This window comes from Lepidothrix coronata, unplaced genomic scaffold, assembly GCF_001604755.1.
Source record: "Lepidothrix coronata isolate B3197 unplaced genomic scaffold, Lepidothrix_coronata-1.0 Scaffold246, whole genome shotgun sequence".
In the NCBI taxonomy this organism is placed as follows: domain Eukaryota; kingdom Metazoa; phylum Chordata; class Aves; order Passeriformes; family Pipridae; genus Lepidothrix; species Lepidothrix coronata.
In genome coordinates this window covers 791,120-809,683 of record NW_016690426.1, presented here as the reverse complement: position 1 = coordinate 809,683, position 18,564 = coordinate 791,120, and the positions used below count along the sequence as shown (strand labels likewise).

The 18,564-nt window shown below is 43.4% G+C and overlaps 1 protein-coding gene across 5 annotated transcripts; it reads right to left on the bottom strand.

Moving 5' to 3' along the window:
- Positions 1-110: 110 nt before the first annotated feature.
- CUNH1orf27 (chromosome unknown C1orf27 homolog) lies at positions 111-18,412 on the bottom strand. Of its 5 annotated transcripts, XR_001878044.1 has the most exons (15): positions 18,338-18,412; positions 17,061-17,194; positions 16,826-16,954; positions 16,382-16,477; positions 15,318-15,424; positions 14,566-14,602; positions 14,292-14,432; positions 13,601-13,696; positions 13,033-13,098; positions 11,596-11,724; positions 11,048-11,138; positions 9,530-9,715; positions 4,457-4,549; positions 3,296-3,434; positions 111-274 (listed from the first exon to the last, which is right to left on the bottom strand). XR_001878044.1 is itself a non-coding variant. In XM_017834958.1 (14 exons), the coding sequence occupies exons 2-14, from the start codon at positions 17,157-17,159 to the stop codon at positions 3,367-3,369; spliced, it is 1,338 nt and encodes a 445-aa protein (XP_017690447.1). In that variant the 5' UTR covers positions 17,160-17,194; positions 18,338-18,412; the 3' UTR covers positions 2,325-3,366. The 5 variants fall into 5 exon arrangements, 4 of the variants coding, with proteins under 4 accessions (XP_017690447.1, XP_017690448.1, XP_017690450.1 ...); XM_017834958.1 differs by lacking the exon at positions 111-274 and having other exon boundaries at positions 2,325-3,434; XM_017834959.1 differs by lacking the exons at positions 111-274; positions 18,338-18,412 and adding an exon at positions 18,240-18,259 and having other exon boundaries at positions 2,325-3,434.
- Positions 18,413-18,564: the final 152 nt, after the last annotated feature.

The window sequence follows — 18,564 nt, the reverse complement described above, 5'->3', positions numbered from 1 at the left end:
TGTAACATAAACTTCATCTCTCTGAAAACCAGGCTGAAAGCAAAAAAACCACCAATAACACCACAGAAACTGGACCCAGAGCTACTGTAAGAAACAAGCTGACACTCCAGTTTAAGAGAAGGATTAAGCATGCTTAAGCAGGATTTCCTTCAACCTGTAATTTCAAACAAAAAACAAAGAGAGAGAGCAAACACATGCAGCACCAAGCCTCAACAGCAGCTCATGACTAATGAAGTTGCAAATAAAGCTCTGATCACAGCAGTTATCCAGGTTTCTGCAGGGAAAAAAAAAAAAAAAGAAAAAACCTTAAAGAAAACCAAAAAGCAAGACTTGACTCAAACATTTATTACTGTACAAAGGTTTTTTGAGTAACAAACAGCAAATGCTTCAAAAAGCACATGGGGACACCCTGAGTGTCCCCAAATATTCATCTTATCTCTGGTGTCACTGCTGATCAAACCCAGACAAAACCTCTGGCAGATCCAAGTGTCAGCTGGGGGAGTTATTTCTCCTCCCAGCATCCAGCACAGGGAGGCTGTGCTTTGGATGCAGTGGGTGGTGAGCAACTGCCTTGGGCATCCCTTGTCTCTCTGGGGTTGTATTCTTTCTCTTTTTGTTATGTCCCTTCTCATCACTATGATTATGTTTTACTTTATGTTTTACTTTATTTCAATTATTAAACTGTTCTCCTGGCAACCCAAAAGTTGTCCCTCTGTCCCAACCCTCCTCCCCCTGCCCCAAGGAGGGGAGTGAGCCCTGTGTGGCCTTTTAGTTGCCAGCTGGGGTCAAATCCCCCCAGCCTGTCTGTTCCCACCACATCAAATGCTGCCCTCAGATGTGAGGGACCATAAACCTCATTGACCCACACCACTGAGGCTTTTCAAAACTACATTTGAAAGCCACATAGCCCAGAAAATAAGGGCTTCTGTAAAATTATTTTGTAACATCAATTTTAGAACTATGCTTAGAAGAGCCAGACTTTCAGCTGTTGAAGTCCAGACCATTCCTCTGGACTCTTACATATTAAAATTAAAACAGATTTCCAGTGGTGCACACGAGTTAACAAAGCTCAGTTTCAGTCTCAACTGAGTTTTCACAGACTAAAAGCTTCACAGGATTGCATAGGAAAAGGATAAACTTGTATGAAACCTGAGCCAGAGTTATGCAGTAACCCAAGAGACTTTTAAAAGGTTCCTTTTCTCTTACACACACTCTTTCATTTCTCCTAAGCCCTCATTTTCTTACGTTCTCAATGGCCAACAAAAAAGGATGGGACCATGAAATCCCCTCTTGGTTAGTCCAGTAATTCTCAGACAAGTGAGAACCTGCTTTCTTCCACATGCCCTGTTTCCTCATGGCAGGATGACTGGAAGGCTCAATCTGTAGGTACAAGCCAAATTACTCATTTTTACTTTGACAGGGTTAAATTAATTTCTTATTGCACATATTCTTATTCTGGCATGAAAGCAGAAATCCCATCAAAAGCAATTTCTTTGCTTTCTTCCAGGTTCAAATTGGAAAACCAGACTTCCACAGCTCCTTGATACTCGGTTAGTTATAAGCTAGGGGGTTAATTTGACCGTCTGTAGTAAGACCATAGAGAAAAGGATCATTCACTAAACACTGAGTGAGCTTGCAGGGGGGAAGAAAAACAGAGTTCTCTGCTAGGGGTCCCATGGAATTATACATCCCAACAAGCTTTATGTTTTACACCACAAGCACTAAAGAAGAACTACGGGATGAGTGCTCCATGAGTGCTCCATGAGTTCTCTGGTGTCAGACACTGAGCGTCTCAGATGCTGTACTTCACTTCCGTGCCTGAGTTGTGTGCAACAGGCAACTACAGAATAACTATTTTATATTTTACCTCCAAAATGTTGTATTCTACCTCCTCATCCCACCCCTCCCCCCCCCCAAAAAGAGTCAAAAGACAAACTCTTTGCTTTTCATTATGCCCCTGCTCCTCCTTCTAACAGAGACTTCAGCAGAGCAATTTTTAAGCCAACCCTCCTTTGAAGCAGGTTACAAAATTAACCCCATTTTCTGGATAACCTCAGCCTCCCCTGGAGGAACTGCTGTGCATGATGCCATCTTGCTTTTGATTCCACCCACTGGCACAGAATAAAAGGCACCTATAAAGCCCACAGAGCTGAACCCAATGCCCCCATGACAACATCCACCTTCCTCCAGCAGGCCCTGCTTGAGCAACGCTGAGCACGAAAGGTCAACGCCGTGTTTCAAAGGACACTCACAACACTGAAAGCAGCTCTTTTTCCCCAAACATGTAAAAACAGAATACACAGATGAGGCAACACCAGTTAAGACACCTTTCCTCACAGTTGCCTTTAATAAAGGTATCCCAGCACATCCTTGATTACGCTTTAGAACCAGAGTGTTTATTTTTCCTTTGTGTTCCAGTGCCTTTAAACAAGAAAAGGTATTTGCAGTGGTATTAAAATGCCTTAAAATCTGGAACTCTTTTCTATTGTAGCTCAGGTCCAAGTAAACATCACATTTTATATACAAATTATCTTTATTAACCTTCTTAGAATTCTTCCCTCCTTCACCTCTCCTCATGGCAAGTAAACCTGTTATAGCCCAGTGTACCCTGGAAAATATCCTATAATGGAAAGATTTCTGTTTATAGTCTAAAAATCCTGATTAGCAATAATTTTGACAACTTGCATGTACCTACAAGATAAACCACAAGGGCTGCCTACATGTAGCTGTTGCTGAAATAGTTAATATTCCAAGAGAACAATGATTGAATAAGAGCTGGACAGAGAAATTTATTGATTTCTGAGTTCTCCAGATCTTGAACTAAGGTATTTACAGGTTGCCTTGGTCTAGTCTTGAAAATTCTAGAAACTATTTGTATATCTTTTATGCTAGTTAACCAGTATTACCTAAAAGTAAATCTAATTTTTCCGCAATTAATTTTAATGAGATTTCTCTTAGCAAATTAAAGCAGGAATTGTCATACCAGGTAACTACACTAGTCTTATCAGTAGCCTGAGAAACACCAGGAGCAGCATTTTGCACTGGAGGAGCCAGCAGGAAGAAAATGAAGGTTCCATATTTCTTTTTAAGGGCTCCTTCTAGAAAATAATATCATCATTCATTTATATGGAGCGACAGGGTTGGTTTCCTGTAAACTTGGTTCACTTTGTACTTGATTCTGTACCTGCATAATTCTACTTGATACATGAAGTGCATGCTGGAACAAGGTAACTGAGCCTACCATTACACTGATATTGCACATCTACCTGGGGATATTTAGGCAACAATTAATTACCAATCCATTAAACCCAGCTGTTTCCAGCTGGGAAATGGCCAACGTTTCCATGGAGCTCCAGGGGCTGCAGCTCAGTCACTGAAGTAGTTGAAAGAGAAGATGGATGCAAGGATTGCAACAGCAGCTGCCACCACCACACCTGGAATAACAGAGAGACACGGCAGTGAGGGGCCAAGGGCAGCACGGGGAGGGCAGGGGCGGGTGAACGTGCCCGAGGAGAAACCAAAGAGTCACCCCAAAAACTGCTTTTATCAGGAAAAGGCTCTTCCCCCAGAGGGTGGTTGGCACTGACCAGGCTCCCCAGGGCAGTGGGCACGGCCCCAAGGCTGCCAGAGCTCCGGGAGGGTTTGGACAACGCTCTGAGGGACAGGGGGGGATTGTTGGGGTGTCTGTGAAGAGCCAGTGGTTGCACTGGATGGTCCTGTGGGGCCCTTCCCACTCAGGACATTCTGTAATTCTGTGAGCTACCTAACACCATTAAGCCTCAATCTAAAGCTACAGTGTTGGATAAATAAATTATATAAAAGCTCCACATGACATTTCCAATCAGAGCAGGACCCTCCCAGAGATCCAGCTGGCTGCACACTTCTGTAGTACCTTGGCCATAAAATAATGCACTGACTCCATTCTAGGAATCAAACTGGGAAAAAATAACTGAAAGTTTAAGAAACAAAAGCTATTAAGTTGGTTTTTTTCCTGTGCAGCACTACATGTACTCAGTAGGTCTCTCTGTAGCACAACAGTCATTTCCCTGTTGACTAACTTGCTCATTACTGATGCAGCTGAGAAGACACACAAGAAAACCCCAAAACACCTGAGTAATGATTTAAGGAAAGATATTTATATATCTACATCAAACACACATTTAATCTTCCAGTTACCATGTTCTACTTCCAGGAATAAATAGAAAGCAGAAGTTACTGCTTTGTTGACTAAAGTATAACTGTATTTTAACACTAGAAGACTTCCAGCCAAGAGAACTGTACTGAGTGCAGACATATATGGGGGCTGGACAAGGGAGTATGGTGGAGAAGTTGCCTTGAAAAGGAGGGTTCTGTGGCTGAATTACTGAGGCTGAAAATTGGGGTGCTGTGGGAGCAAACACAAAGGGCCCACTGTGGGTTTGGCATTGCCATAGCAAAAATCTGGGAAGCAACATACCCATATTTTGTTGAAGCTTCAACAGCAACGTTGCTTTTGTCAGCTGTGTCTGTTGTGTGTCCTCCAGGTTGTCAGGAACTGGACAAATATCAACTGCATGGAAATCAAGGGAAGAAGGAAATACCAGGGGGAAAACTATCAGTTGTGTTTTACAATGAACTAATGCAAAAGGCCCAACAACTTCACATCAACTACATTTATGGTACAAAAAGCAGTTTACTGAAGCAGTACATTAGCAACAACACAGTGCTAAATTGTTCTATATGGGTGTGAGAGTAAAACTAAAGAGACAAAGGACATTTGGGGAGGAGTTCCTCTTCTGAAACTCATCTTCCACACCCTGCTTCCATGGTAACATACCCAACCATATTTGCATAGCATGGGGAGAATTTGACTGCTCTGAGGGGGAACCACCAAAATTTACCATTAACCACTTTCCAGGATCAGAGTTTCCTTTCAGAGCCATCTGTCTGAGCTCAGGCCATGTGCCAACCCACTGCCACAGGGATGAGCCCAGCATCACCTCCCTACCCAACAGCCATCAATGCATTTCTTCAAACCACAGAAACTTCTGTTGAAGATCCCATAAAAACACCCTTTCTGAGCAGGCATAGAGGCCTCATTCTTCTTTGGAATGATTACTAAATCCTTAGTCTGCTCAGCCAGGATGTGAGAGAGCTTGAATCTATTTCCAGACAGATGGGATTCAAACCTGTATCTATTTCCTTCCCCAGGATTTCCCTCACCACTTGGCCATCCCCAGCTTGCTAGAGACAGGGAGGAGAGAAAGAAGGGCAATAATCTCCAGTCCTCCCCCTGAACTGTTTGTGCCACCCAGAGCCAGCATGGAATCCCAGCTCAGTGCTAAGGTTACTCGATAGTGGTGGGCCAAAGGCCTTCAGTTTGCATTCCCATTCCCAGGAGGGTTTGCTGAGGCATCACTTGTCAAAAGTTTGGATTACAATTCAGTAGCTATGACTGCAGACAACTTCTGGACAAGCAACCAGCCAGAGAAAGTGTGCTGTTGCAGTGAGAGCTGAGGGTCTCTGGGAAGAAGAGAACAGGCACACTGAGATAAGAGAATGAGCCTAAGGGATTGTCCAGAAGACAAAGAAATCCCCCCAGCAGTACCAGATACCAAGTTTGAGGAGTCCATGGAACACTGATCTAAATAAAAACAGAGCTCCTGTTTCCACAACCACCCAGTGGGGTTGTCCATCAGCAATAAATTACAGGTTACATACTTGAGTAATAAGACACATCCTTTGTATGATTCATATGCAAATGATTACAAAATACTTTCTCTATCATTAGCTGTAGTGGAAATGTATAACCTAGATGTGATCAGAAAGGTTGTTCCTGTCATCTCAGATGACTCATGAGGATGACTGTCTTCAAAATCTTCTCAAGTTAAACCCAGACAAGACCTGTTACAGCGAAGCAAACTAGACTTTTAGGATCTGTCTTTAGCCATTTTTATCCCTAAACCCACTGAATTTGTATAGGATGTGCTGCAGCAGAGCAATTAATAACTGTCTGATATGAAACTTCATAAGATATTGAGATATACAGATATCCAGACACATACATGTCCATATATTAAGCAAAACATGGGTTGGAGATCTCTGTGTAAGCTGCACATACACGTAAAATCAAAACATCAACACAACAGTTCAATGCATTTCAAAACATTTCAAAGTGTGCTGTTTTGAAGAGAAATCATCAAATATCACTGAATCCCACTGGTCCTTAATGAGGTTTCATCAATGAGTGGTTTCATCATTATTTTTTCTGTGCCAAGGACTGTCTAAAATACGAGCAGAAATGTTCAGCTAGAGGAATTATTAACTGTTGCATTACAGCTTTTTAGTAAGTATCTTAACTAGCACAGTGTGAGCACCACATTCTGTCCAGTTCTGAATTCCCTAAAACATACCACTTTGGGATAAACTAGGTATTTCTGGGGTCACCTAGATCCAGCAGGTTCCTTTCTGCTTTAGGTGTGATGAGCAGGTAGGATGGTCTGTGCCCTCTAACTTCATGTTTCTTTGTGCCTTCCTAAGAACTGCTGGGCTTTTCTGAAGGTACCTTTGGAAGCTGCACATCAAGGCAGCTGCACGTTCCTCAGAGGGGAAAATACACCAAAAAAAAAGGGAAAAAGAACCAGCCTTGAGCTATTTAGTTACCAAAGGCATTTCTGGAAGGACGTGCACGTGTAGCAGCTGTAGCACAATTCATACGAAGTTTTAACAGCAGATGTTTTCCAGCAGCAATTCTATGAATCCTCAATTCTTCATCAAGTCTTCAGTTCCCTCAGGAAGGTGGGGAGGTGATTACCACTGCTGAAGGCTTATTCCTGTCTATCCCCACCCGCTGCACCGAGCAGGGGCAGGGATTTAGTAAAGCCAATCAGAAATGCAGAGCTTTCAGCTGCCTGTTTTAAAGCACTAAATACCTTGAAACTACAGTGTTAGAGCTATTTACGTCTCTCATTTATAAATAGCTTGGGTTTTACTCTCTATTTTCCACGTAACAATTTTAAAGCACGACCCAGCAGTGTCCTCACTGGAGAGTTGTCCAAGGAATCAAGAGAATAACACCGGAGGAAACAGCAGCAGAGGCCAAGCTCAGTAAGCACATAAAAGTGACCTTCTCAAAATTTCCTATGTTTTGACTAAAAGCTGTTTAAAAAGTAAATCTTTTGCCTATACTGATAGATCCTTTTCTTCTCAAGAGCATATTTTAAAGAGCAAAAATAAAATTATTTCGAAAGCCTGCTCTCGAATTTTAGACAGTTCTTTATATCAGCAAACTTTCCCCAGACCCTCACCACGGAGAGCATTGCCAGTTAATTCAAGGTTGGTGCCTCAGACCACAGGAACTGTGATTCAAATAGAAAGGCTGGTGACAAACCAACAACTGAATATTGCCTATTATTAACAGAGAACCATCACACGATGCCCAAATCAGAACTGGAAAAGCCTTCACACAAGGGAAACCCCCGACTGCTGTTATGCCACAAAAACCTGGTCACAGCAATACTTGGGACAATTCATACCAAGGCAACCATACAAAAGTCAAATTGCTTAATTAATGTTTTCTCTTAGAATGCAGAACACTTTTCTTATGCAGTTAATAGGTCTCATTTCTAAAATGACCCTTCTGGTGGGATAGAAGTGTATAAATACATTGTGATTTTAATAAACCACGAGTTAATGATGCCACATCAATAATTATCAGAATGAACAGATCCCGTTCTATGGACAATCTTTATGCTGTTCTCCAGGACAAGGCCAGGTTCTCCTAAAATCCTGTTTGTATGGTTTTCCTTCTTCTCTCCTATGCACTTACTTTAATTTGTGGGTTGGGTTTTTTTCCCCCCTAAAGAAAAGAAGCACTTTAATTTAGTAATTAAATTAATTTTAAATTTGTCTTTTTTTTTTAGTTAAAGAACATAAATCCCCCCCCAGACTCTACACCCAGCAAGCTACAAGACCACCCAAGCTCATTTTGTGGCCATCCTTTCACACACACAGTGCTGGCAGCAACCTTTGGGAGGCACTGCTGTCAGTGCAAAGGGGTTTTCTTCTCACCTCCAGATCACACAACAAAGCTCAACTGAATCATCTCCTCTCTCCCTCCCACACCTACAGCCACTGCTACAATACTAATTTGCTTCCCTAAGTTCCACTGATTCCCTAAAGCTCAGGAGTAATTAGCTGTAAGAGTATTAAAGTTACTCTAATAATGCCAGAGAGATTTTTATTGGCTTTCCTGTTTTCCTTGAGGTCCCTGAGCTGTGGACACCTCTTGCTTCTCCATATAATGAGTCAGTTCACAGCTGACAGGTTTAGTTAAAGCCTTGGGGAGGAACTGATTCATTTAGAAAGATAAAAAGAATTTAGGGTGAGCTCTGACATTAAGAAACTCAAAAACCCCTCCAAGTACACAAGTGGGTCAAGGAGAATATCAATACTCACAGCTCACCCTGCACAGCAAGTCATGGCTGCACTTCCCAGTTTTTGTCCCTAAATACCAACAAAAAAGTATTCTGAGCCCTTATATGAGAATTGATGCCATTCTTTTTAAATTTCAATTATAAAACTGTAACCTGCAGTTCGTATTCGTGCTGATGGAAGGGAAAAAAGGGAGAAAAATCTCTTCCGTGAGATGCATTTGAACTTCAGGTTTCACTTCTACATTAAAATCAACAACACACGGGGGAAAAAAAAAAGCCAACAGGGAATGATATAAACCAGAAATATTCAGAAAAAGGAAGTCAGTGACTAGATTGGAGCAAAGAATCTGTTAAAGGGAATATAACAACCTCATAATCAGAACATAAACTTGTAAGACATTCAGCAGAAAATGAAAAGCCCTCTCAATTTTCTTTTCATTTTGGGTGAATCACGTATCTTCAGGTTTGGGTACTGCATTTTTTTATAAAACACTCAGAACAAAGAAACTTTTTTTAAAAAAAAGTCAGATTTAGCATGAAAATTTCCTGAAGGACACAGAGTATTTGTATTTTTTGCTAATAGATTTTTAAAGCATTTTTTAATTCTGTAGGGAAGAAATAGCAGATTTCACTAAATCATTCAGCTTCTTCTTCTAACTTATTTTAAGCAGTATCAGAACTATTCAGCTCTAAAAAAAATGGACTACTGAAAGAGTAAATATATATATTAGTATAAAGAAAACAAAGCTTTACAGGTCTTTCTTACAGTTTATTTGTCAATATAGGATCATCCCTAACTCATGTGCAGAGTAACCTTGTTGGACCATCTCTTTATGTGCCTCCTGCAGTTCATGGGCTGCAGCCCTGAGCGCACAGATAACACAGTGAAAAGGGAAAAAATACTTGAGAAACAAAAGCCTGTTACAAGAAACACAGAAACTGCAAGAAAGTTACTATTTTCCCCAAATATCTTGGATTTGTTATTAGATATAAACCCTTAGAGCTCGTATGAAGCAAGCTGAATTTGGGCATATCCACATCTGGATAAAACTGGCCTATGCCATCAGTCAACGTTTTCCTGAGAAATGATCCAGTCCTGGTTGTCAGCCACTCACCTGTGCTGATCCCCTCTGCTGTGTGGATTTCTTCAGCTTGCACAGCCTGATCCAACAGCTCCACAAAACGCTCCTGGATTTCTCCAGCGGCCTCGTCGCCGAACTTGTAGTCGCTGAGCATCACACTGGACCCAGGCACGGGCACAAAGAGCCTCTGAGGCAAGACATGGTATTCCCTCTCAAAACCTACAAGGAAAGGGGGAAAAACACCATGCCAGTTGTGATAAGATTCCTCCTCGATCCCTGGCCATAAGATAAAACTATTGCAAAAGAACTGCTCGAGGTCTCCACGTAAAAATCCTGATTTCAGGCATGGCTTGTTTAGCTGTTGCTGTTCTGTGGAAGTTTTGGCTGCTGTGATATTGATTTATTATTAGTTATATAACTTACATGATTAGTCTCTCCAGAAGTATCCAAGAGAGCTCTAAAACAGGCCATAAAATTTCAAGTAGAGCTTTTCTCCTGGTTGGAATGACCAGCAGAACTCTGGGAGAGCCTGCAGATAAGGATTTCACCACCACACGGGATTGCAGACACAAAGTTCGGGTGCCACCTAAAGAGCAAACTCAGAACTACATGCAAAGGAAAAGGCTTTCCTTCACCTAAGATACTCAAACTGCTATTTCAATTCACTAATTTTTTTATTTAAACACAACGACAAGGTAACTTGACACTACTGCCCTGCTTAAAGAAACCCCAGCAGGAGCTCAGAGATCTGGTCCCAGCACACTCCTCCTCAGGTTTCAATATAATCATGATAGGCAGTTTTATTTCCATTTGCACCCCGCTTAGGTTCCTGCATGATGCTCTGTTCAAGTCAAGTTAATGCAACCCAGCAATTAGTTATGGTGCTGAAATAAGATCCACTCCTAGAAAAGACACAAATCTGTAATTGGTGCAGAGCAATAAGTTCAGGGGGCAGACACAACACAAATGATATATTTGTATAGTTAAAAAAAAGAAATCTTGATACTTCTTTATACCATAATTATCATATACAATGCCAATTTAATTTAACAGAGATGAAGTCCTGAATTTCAGGGCTCCTGTCCACTAACACTTGTAACACAGGTGACAGAAAAACATGCAAGGCCATGCCCAGCTGGTTCCTTTAATCCTACCAAGTTTTAACATCCTGCAATATTATATGGGAATGCCATACAGTGATTTCAAAAACAAAAATCTAAAATGTGCAAGTTGCAGTTGGAACTTCAGTGACAGGAATTTCAACTATGGAAGTTTTAAAAATCACAATATTTCCAATCAGTGAGAAAGAAGGTGAAACTGTCTTTTGTGGTCACAAGACCTGAATGCAAACATGGGGTGAGAGCTGTGATGCCAAAGGACACATCTGAACTTGACACAGATTCTCCAGATTTAGGAAAAAGTCAAGGTTGCCGAGCAGAAATTGTGCCTTTTGCTTTTTATTCTGCTCTAACCACACTGGATCTTCACTATACCAGCAGAATTTTCCACAACAACCAAAACTCACTGCAAATGTAAGTTTATTTTTCTTACTTTTTTTCTGAGGTCCTTCATTTAAAATCAGATCTTCAAAGAGTATTTCACACCTATCACTCAATGTGTTTATTATGTCCCTTTTCAAAGCCTGCAAGGACAAAGTGAAATCATCAGTAATATAAATATAATTATCAGTAATACAAAAGCCATTTGCAAATTTTGACTAGTAAGAAATAACCCCAGTCCCTCACAGGCTTAACCCATGGTGAAAGAATAGTTTTTCCCAGAAAATCAGAACTAATGTGAATTTTAAAAGCTCAATAAAGAGAAGCTAACATCAAAAGAATTAATATCTAGAAAGAAAGCAACAAAACAAAAATGAAAAGCTGAGGAAAGGTTTAGGAATTTTAGGATAAGATCTGTCAACTTCTAGACAATTGGCACTAAAACCAAACAAAAATAATCACAAGGCATTGACACAATAACGTGCAAGGGGACGAACATTTTGACCCCGCTATAAACCATTCTGGCAAAGGAAAACCAGCAGGGCAAGTTTCACGTATTTCAGAGAAGTGTTTGTGCTGAACTAACCCCCTTTTCAGTACCTGAATGGCTTCTTTAACCCTTGGCCTGTTGTTATGGATGTAGGCTCTGCATTTCACAGCCCCCCTGAGGTTTATGGAACCACTGCACACCTGCACTGTAGCTGTCGATCTGTGACTGGAGCCCTGGCACTGAAAAGCAAACATTTCAGCTTTATCTGCTCACCAAGGCACCTGCAGCACCAGCAACACAGAACAGCACTAGGAAATTAATGGCACACCTTCAGATGTTCACATACAACCTGCTTCCCTTTATAATTTATAACTCTAATTTTACTTTATTTTTTAGTTTGTTTAGGTAAGACTCCGAGTCTCTTTTGCCTTATGGAAAATGTATTTATTTTCCCAGATGTTTCAAGTATTTGTGGGTACAAGCCTTCTAAAACTTTCCAGTATTGTAATCGATAAAACTTTTTAAGCCTTTCTTTTTTCAGCAATGAGGTTTTAATGTTTACTGTGTAGTCAGTGTAACCCAGGGTGCCCTGGGAGTCACCCCATCAGTCAGTACTAAATTATACACGTGGCCACACTTACAACTGCATCAAACTGTTGCCCAGCAAGGTTCCCCCTAATTACCACAACAGTGTGTGTGGGCAGGAAGCACTCTGGGCCAACAGCTGGAAACACAGGGATGCACAACTCCCACACCCACTGCAAGAACTACTCCTGCCCAAATCAAGTTCTCCATTCCCTGAGGCAATTAACCTGAGCACAGTACACAGGAACAACAGAGGAACAACACAAGAAGCTGAGTATAATGGCATCTTACAAATTTCTAGAAGTTTTGCTGAACAAAACTGAAGAGCATCCAGGAACTACCTGATGAAACAGGATGGCCTGTGCTGTGCAAAGATGCCTACAAAGTAATGTCTGAACACATTTGGGCTTCAGGACCCAGGCTGGGGCACCAAATTCAGGGCTCATCACGACCTCTGGCACAGAGGAAACCCCTGACACAGACCCAGGAGCTCCACATGATGATCCAGCTCACAGGATCTGTGCCTTAACCCAGAGCTGGTGACAGCTTCTGACAAAAGCATCCAAATGAATGTCCCAGGGGGCCAAGGCAAGTTGAAATGTGGGGCGACTGTGAACTTCAGATGCCAAGTCACCCTGAAATCAATGTACACAGGTACATCCTACTACCAAATGAATTAGTTTGAAGGACTTCTTTTTCCATAACCTGTTTTCCAGTCTTTCCAAGTTATGCAACTCACTGACAACATGGTTTTCACACCACGAGAATTTCTAAAGGCATGAAACATGCAGGTCTGTCAGCAAACAGCAGGATCATATCAAACAGTATCCACAGGAGCAAAAACAGTCTTATGAACAAGTAAGCTGGATTTCTGGACAATAATTCAGAATGTTTTTTTTAGTTTTTATTCCATTTTATAATCTAACAGCAAGGTTATACTTTGCAAACCACTAAACGCTTACCAGCTGTGTCAGCACCTTGACATCAGAGAACTGAGTGCTGGACTGAGTATTTCCTCTTGACTTTTTCTGAGGGGAAAAAATATTTTTTGTGTCATGAAACTGGAAAGAACGCCACTGAATCAAGTCTCCTCACTATGGCATAAAATGTGCCCTAGTTTATGGCCTTCAAGAGAGAGAAATGCCACACAGAAACCAGCCATGAGAATATAATCACAAAACTAAAAGGAGAGATGGACGCATCAGCCCAACAAAGTGCTTCCACTCTTCGATAAACATTCAGACAGATGCAGGTCTTTGAAATCTCATCACCTACATTCACACCTCACTCACGTTCTTTAATAGCAACATTTTGGTCAGACTTCACATATAATTATTGTGTTCAAGTTGCCAGAGGAAGAACATGGAACCTGCAGCAAAGAACACAAGCAGTGCTGGGTATCAGTGACCTGGAACAGGTCAATTAGATCAATAAATACTGTACGGAAGGTGTCTCAGTCAGTGCTTCATCACACTGGAGGTTCCAAAAACACATCTATTAGAGCTCAATTCCTTGTTGTTTGGGACTCACCTGCCCTTCCAGTAGCTCTGTATCATCATCTTTAACTTGTCCATTGATGAGGAAAACACTGTCTTCTATCTGCTTCGACCACCGGTTCAACCCGTTCTTTGAAGTAAGTGAAAACACAAAAATCTCATCAGAAAGAGGAAAGAGAATTTCACTAAAGGGTTGGGCAGCATCACACTGAAAACTGCAGAAATACATGTTTCAACAGTTACTCCAAGGGAGTTTTAAAGTCTGTGAAAAAACACTCTCTATGATATTTTTCCCCCCAAGGTAACTCTTAGACCCACCATGTTCAGAACACAGCCATTAAGAAACAAGAATTACAAAACACTGAAGGGCCACCCCAGGGATCTGGGGTTTTTAGGAAGCGTTGCAGGCTACTGAAAGTCAATACTAAAAGCACCCCATGCCCTCCTCTAATTGGGTGTAACCTTTCACTAGGTGAGGCAGCAGAGACATTATTTGGACTGCGCATGACAATTGTTAAGTAATTTTGAGCCACGGAAACTTCTGATTGAGCACAGCAGAAGAATTACATTTACAAGAGGAATAACTGCCAAATATTCTCCCCCGATTAGTCCTACTTCTCTATGGCACTATTCAAATCTTTTCTCTCATTTCATTTTCAACAGAGTAATTACTGTAGTAATTGGTGCAGTAATTGGTGCAGTAACTGCTGCAGGCAGTTAGTTACCTTGGTGTTCTTCTCCAGGTCATGGTTTGGGGAAGTAGCAAGAAGTGGAATGTGAATATTAACATTTACTGTGCAGCCCAAAGCCAGCCAGGAGGCAGACAGAGCACTCTGGTATTTCCAATCTGCTGGTTTAGCTGAACTCTGAGAGCAGAGAAAACAAAAAAAGCCATAAAGCATCTACACAAAGCACTGTATAACTCAGAGGCCAATGTATTTTTGGAATATTACTTGCCATGCACTAAAAGCTGCCCATGGCACAGGAGGGTGAGCTCACCTTTGGATCTTGCACGTCGTAGGTTCTGCAAACTACTCTTTGCTACTTAAAGAAAAAGATTCAGTGAAAAGCAAAAGAAGTAAGAGCAACTCACAATTAACTTTGTCCTTTACTAAACTTCCCTGTGGAGCTAAGTGATGCCCTCAAGGAAGTTCTCACCTTTCACGAGCGTAAAAAAAGCAGAAAAACATTTGCCCGTAACTCCAACTACCACAGTGATGCTGTCCCAGCTCTTACAAGTAAATTAAGATCAATATGTACTGTCAGGGAGAACCACCAGGGCACCAATTCATAACTTGTCCTTGTCTCTCTCGCCTCTCTAAGGAAGATCCTCCTTTCTCTCCTTGCATTATCCCATCACCAACAGACCCTGCACTTTTCTGCAGCACTACTACTGATCCCAATGCCTGCTGCTTCCCCAGTTCCATGGAAGTACCATTGGCAACAGCAAGATCAAGGTGCTAAACACTATTTTAGATGTTTTCTTCAACTTATGCAAATCAAGACTGACTGGGGAAGGCATAATGTGATGCCACCACACAGACAACCCTAACAGTAAGAAATTATGGGAATTTTGAAGGATAAAAGGGTCGACAGCCTTACTCATGGCCTACTAGAAAACTTCACAATTTCAATTTGATCTCTGTCTGTCTGAACTCAGATGACTCACCCCTCCCAGTTTCTCACTAATCAGCAATAACACAGGTCAGGGGTAGCAGCCTCAGCCAGTAAACCTTGCTCATAAAGGATACTTCTTTGTAGCAGAGCAGATTTGAAGAGCTGCTCTGTCTGAGACCTCCTCCTCAGCAGGTTTCCAGAGCCTTCTTTTAGTCAGGGACTTTTCCACTGAGAAGATTAGCTGAAGACCAAAAAATATTAGGGACTTTTCCACAAAAATACACGCTGTAATTTCTGGAATATAGTCTTGTACAAAAGTTTGAAGTCCAAGTGATATCAAAATTATGTATCAGCAGGAAACACAGCTTATATGTCACCAAAATGTCACGTTAAAGGAACGTTCCACAAGGATTCATAGGCAACCTCTCCAAAGTGAAAGTGGCTTGTGAAATCTTAATTCAGCTTCTTTATACACCAAACAAAGTAACACACATTCACATATCCAGCCTGTATGGTTTTCTGCTTACAAGGAAAATTACAGCTTTCTGCCTATCCATCGAGGATCAGGAAAGGCAGCTGTGCAAAATAATTACTGACTAAGAGAAACCAAACAACTAATTTAAATTCAGTAGCCACTGATCAACTGGACACACCTTTTTTAGCCAGCTCCTCGTTTCAGTAAGCACAACTGAGGTGCCAGTGCACTGAACTGCCAGAATTGAGTCCTGAACCTCAGGCTACCAAACCTGCTCATGGGTAAATCACTCAGCATGCTTATCTCACCAAAATGATAAAATGAACATACATCTTCAGAACGGACACTAAATGTAACACACCCCACATTGTAACAAAAATGTATTTCGAGTCTATCAGACAGTTTTAAATTTAACCCCATACACCCAAGGCTAATACACTAATTCTAGACAGGATATTTCTTTTAAATGAGTAAGAATTATAAATTCTTCACTACTGTAAACATTTCTAATCTGAGCAATTCATTCAGATAAGGAAACCTAACATCACTAACACCTGTGTCACAAGGATTTAGTTTAATATAAACCTTGAAGACGCTTTTCCTATATTTTTCTTTTCTGACTTAAAACAACAAAATCTACTTGAGTATATACTCAAGCCAGTGATGGGGAATTCCTCAGCCAGCCAGAGGTGCTGCTGCCTGCCCAGCAGGAGTTCTGCTCACCTTGCGCAGAGCGTTCTGCCCGTCCTTTGCCAGCTCTGGGCTCGCAATCATGAACACACCAAGAACCAGCAACCCACCAGGGAGCATCCTGGACACCTGCAACATGAACATGAACGTTTATTGGCAGGACTCAGGGATCCAGAAACCTTGCAACTCAGCAAAAAGGAGACAAGTAGACAGAAACAGGTGAGGCTGGTGTTCACTCATAGGAACACACCCTACAAATGTTCTCCCTTCAGTGCTCTCAAGGCTCCTTTCATCAAAAAATCTGAAACCAATACAGGTATTTCTGGTTTAAAATACCTGTGCCCAGCGTGGTGAGGGAGGTTCTTTCACTTGGAGAAAAAGGCTGGAGAGGACACAAGTGATGAGATACTTTGTGACCATCTCATTTCCCTTTTGTTCCTCCCACCCCTTTGTTGTCCCAGAGGGTGAGTTCCTCACCTGGCTGGCGTGTGTGGTTATCCACTCCTCATCCAGGGATGCCAGTTTTGGAGGGCTGTTCTGCTCCTCGTGCTGGTCCTTGGGAGGGGTGCGGACAGCCCGGATGACATAGTCCCGTTGTGGGGAGCACTGTCCACAACATCCATGTGAGCAAACACACCGTGAGCGACACCAAGAACAGGGGTTTCCCAGTTCCCAGGAGTGACTGGAGCAGAACCAGCCATGCCACACTCACCTGCCCTATGAGCAGCCCAGTGACATAAGGCTTCACCGCTGTGCTGAGCTCGGACAGGTACTGCCCGATCCCCTCCTCCACCAAGTAGGTCCTACCCATGGCTCTGGGCTAAGCTCGAGGGTTGTGGTTCCAACCTACAAAACAAATAGTGCATAAAGTCAGAGAGGGTGCACGTACTGCAACAGAAAAACAGCCTCACACAAAGAACCTCTAGAATTGCTCAGGTTGAAAAAGCCCCCTGAGATGATCCAGTCCAACCATCCCCCAGCACTGCCAAGGCCACCACTGACCCGTGTCCCCAAGTGCCACAGCCACACGGCTTTTAAATCCCTGCAGGGATGGGGACTCCACCACTGCCCTGGGCAGCTGGGCCAGGGCTGGACAACTCTTTCTGGGAAGAAACTTTCCCAATATCCAACATGAGCCTCCCCTGGCACAGCTGGAGGCCGTTCCCTCTCCTCCTGTCCCTTGTTCCCTGGCAGCAGAGCCCGAACCCCCCCGGCTCCCCCCTCCTGTCAGGGACTTGCAGAGCCAGAAGGTCCCCCCTAAGCCTCCTTTTCTCCAGGCTGAGCCCCCCCAGCTCCCTCAGCCCCTCCTGCTGCTCCAGCCCCTTCCCAGCTCCGTTCCCTTCCCTGGACACACTCCAGCCCCTCAATGTCTCTCTTGCCACTAGGGGCCCAGACCCGACCCCAGGATTTGAGGAGTGGAACAACTCCAAACAACCCTTTTCTGCTGCATTTTGTCTCATCAGAGGCCAGAACGTAAAGGATGCACTTTTCCATTCACACGGGGACTTGCTAAATTCCACACTTGTACTTAAACATGCCATGCATCGTTTCCATTCCAATTCCCAAGGAATCCCAAGCACAGCATCTGTGGACATTCCACACAGCCACCTTTGTAGCTCCCACTCTGAGCCCAGGAAAGGGGACTGTCCCAGACCCCCCTCCTTCCATGCAGGGCTGCTCTGAAAACCCCTTCACGCACCAAGGACTCCCACGAAGAATCACCACAAGACAGCTAAAGCCCAGAGCACTGGGTGAGGAAGCAAAGGGCCTCCTGAGTCTCCACCTGGGAGGCTCTCACACACCTCACCGCAGCCCCCACGGCCTGGGCCGCGGGTCCCCACACCCGGCTCAGCACCTCAGGGCCCACCGCGTCCCGGGGCTCCGCGCCCACCGCATTCCCGGGCTCCCCAGCCCCCCGCGCTCAGCCCCGCCGGCTCCTGGAACTCAGCACTGTCAGATGCCAGAGACCAGCCCCTTGTTCAGCCTCACCGAGTTCCCCGTTTTGGCTCCGCCGCCGCCTCGGCCGAGCCCTGAGGTGGCCCTCACACGTCACCGCCGGGGCGGCGCAGGATGATGACGCGCTGCCATGCGGAGCGCGGGAAAAGGGCACGGCCCCGCCATGGCGGGAGCGGGGGGGCGGGCACGGCCCCGCCATGGCGGGAGCGGGGGGGCAGCACCGGCCCCGCAGCATCTCCCGGGAGCACCGGGAGCCCTGG

Bases quoted from the DNA above. Each gene is read 5' to 3' on its own strand.
- CUNH1orf27 (XM_017834958.1), bottom strand. From the start codon at position 17,159: ATGGGTAGGACCTACTTGGTGGAGGAGGGGATCGGGCAGTACCTGTCC. The intron at 14,433-14,565 runs GTGAGCTCACCC...CTCTGCTCTCAG, and splicing joins ACGACGTGCAAGATCCAAAG to AGTTCAGCTAAACCAGCAGA. The intron at 9,716-11,047 runs GTAAGAAAAATA...CTTTCCTTGTAG, and splicing joins TGAAGGACCTCAGAAAAAAA to GTTTTGAGAGGGAATACCAT.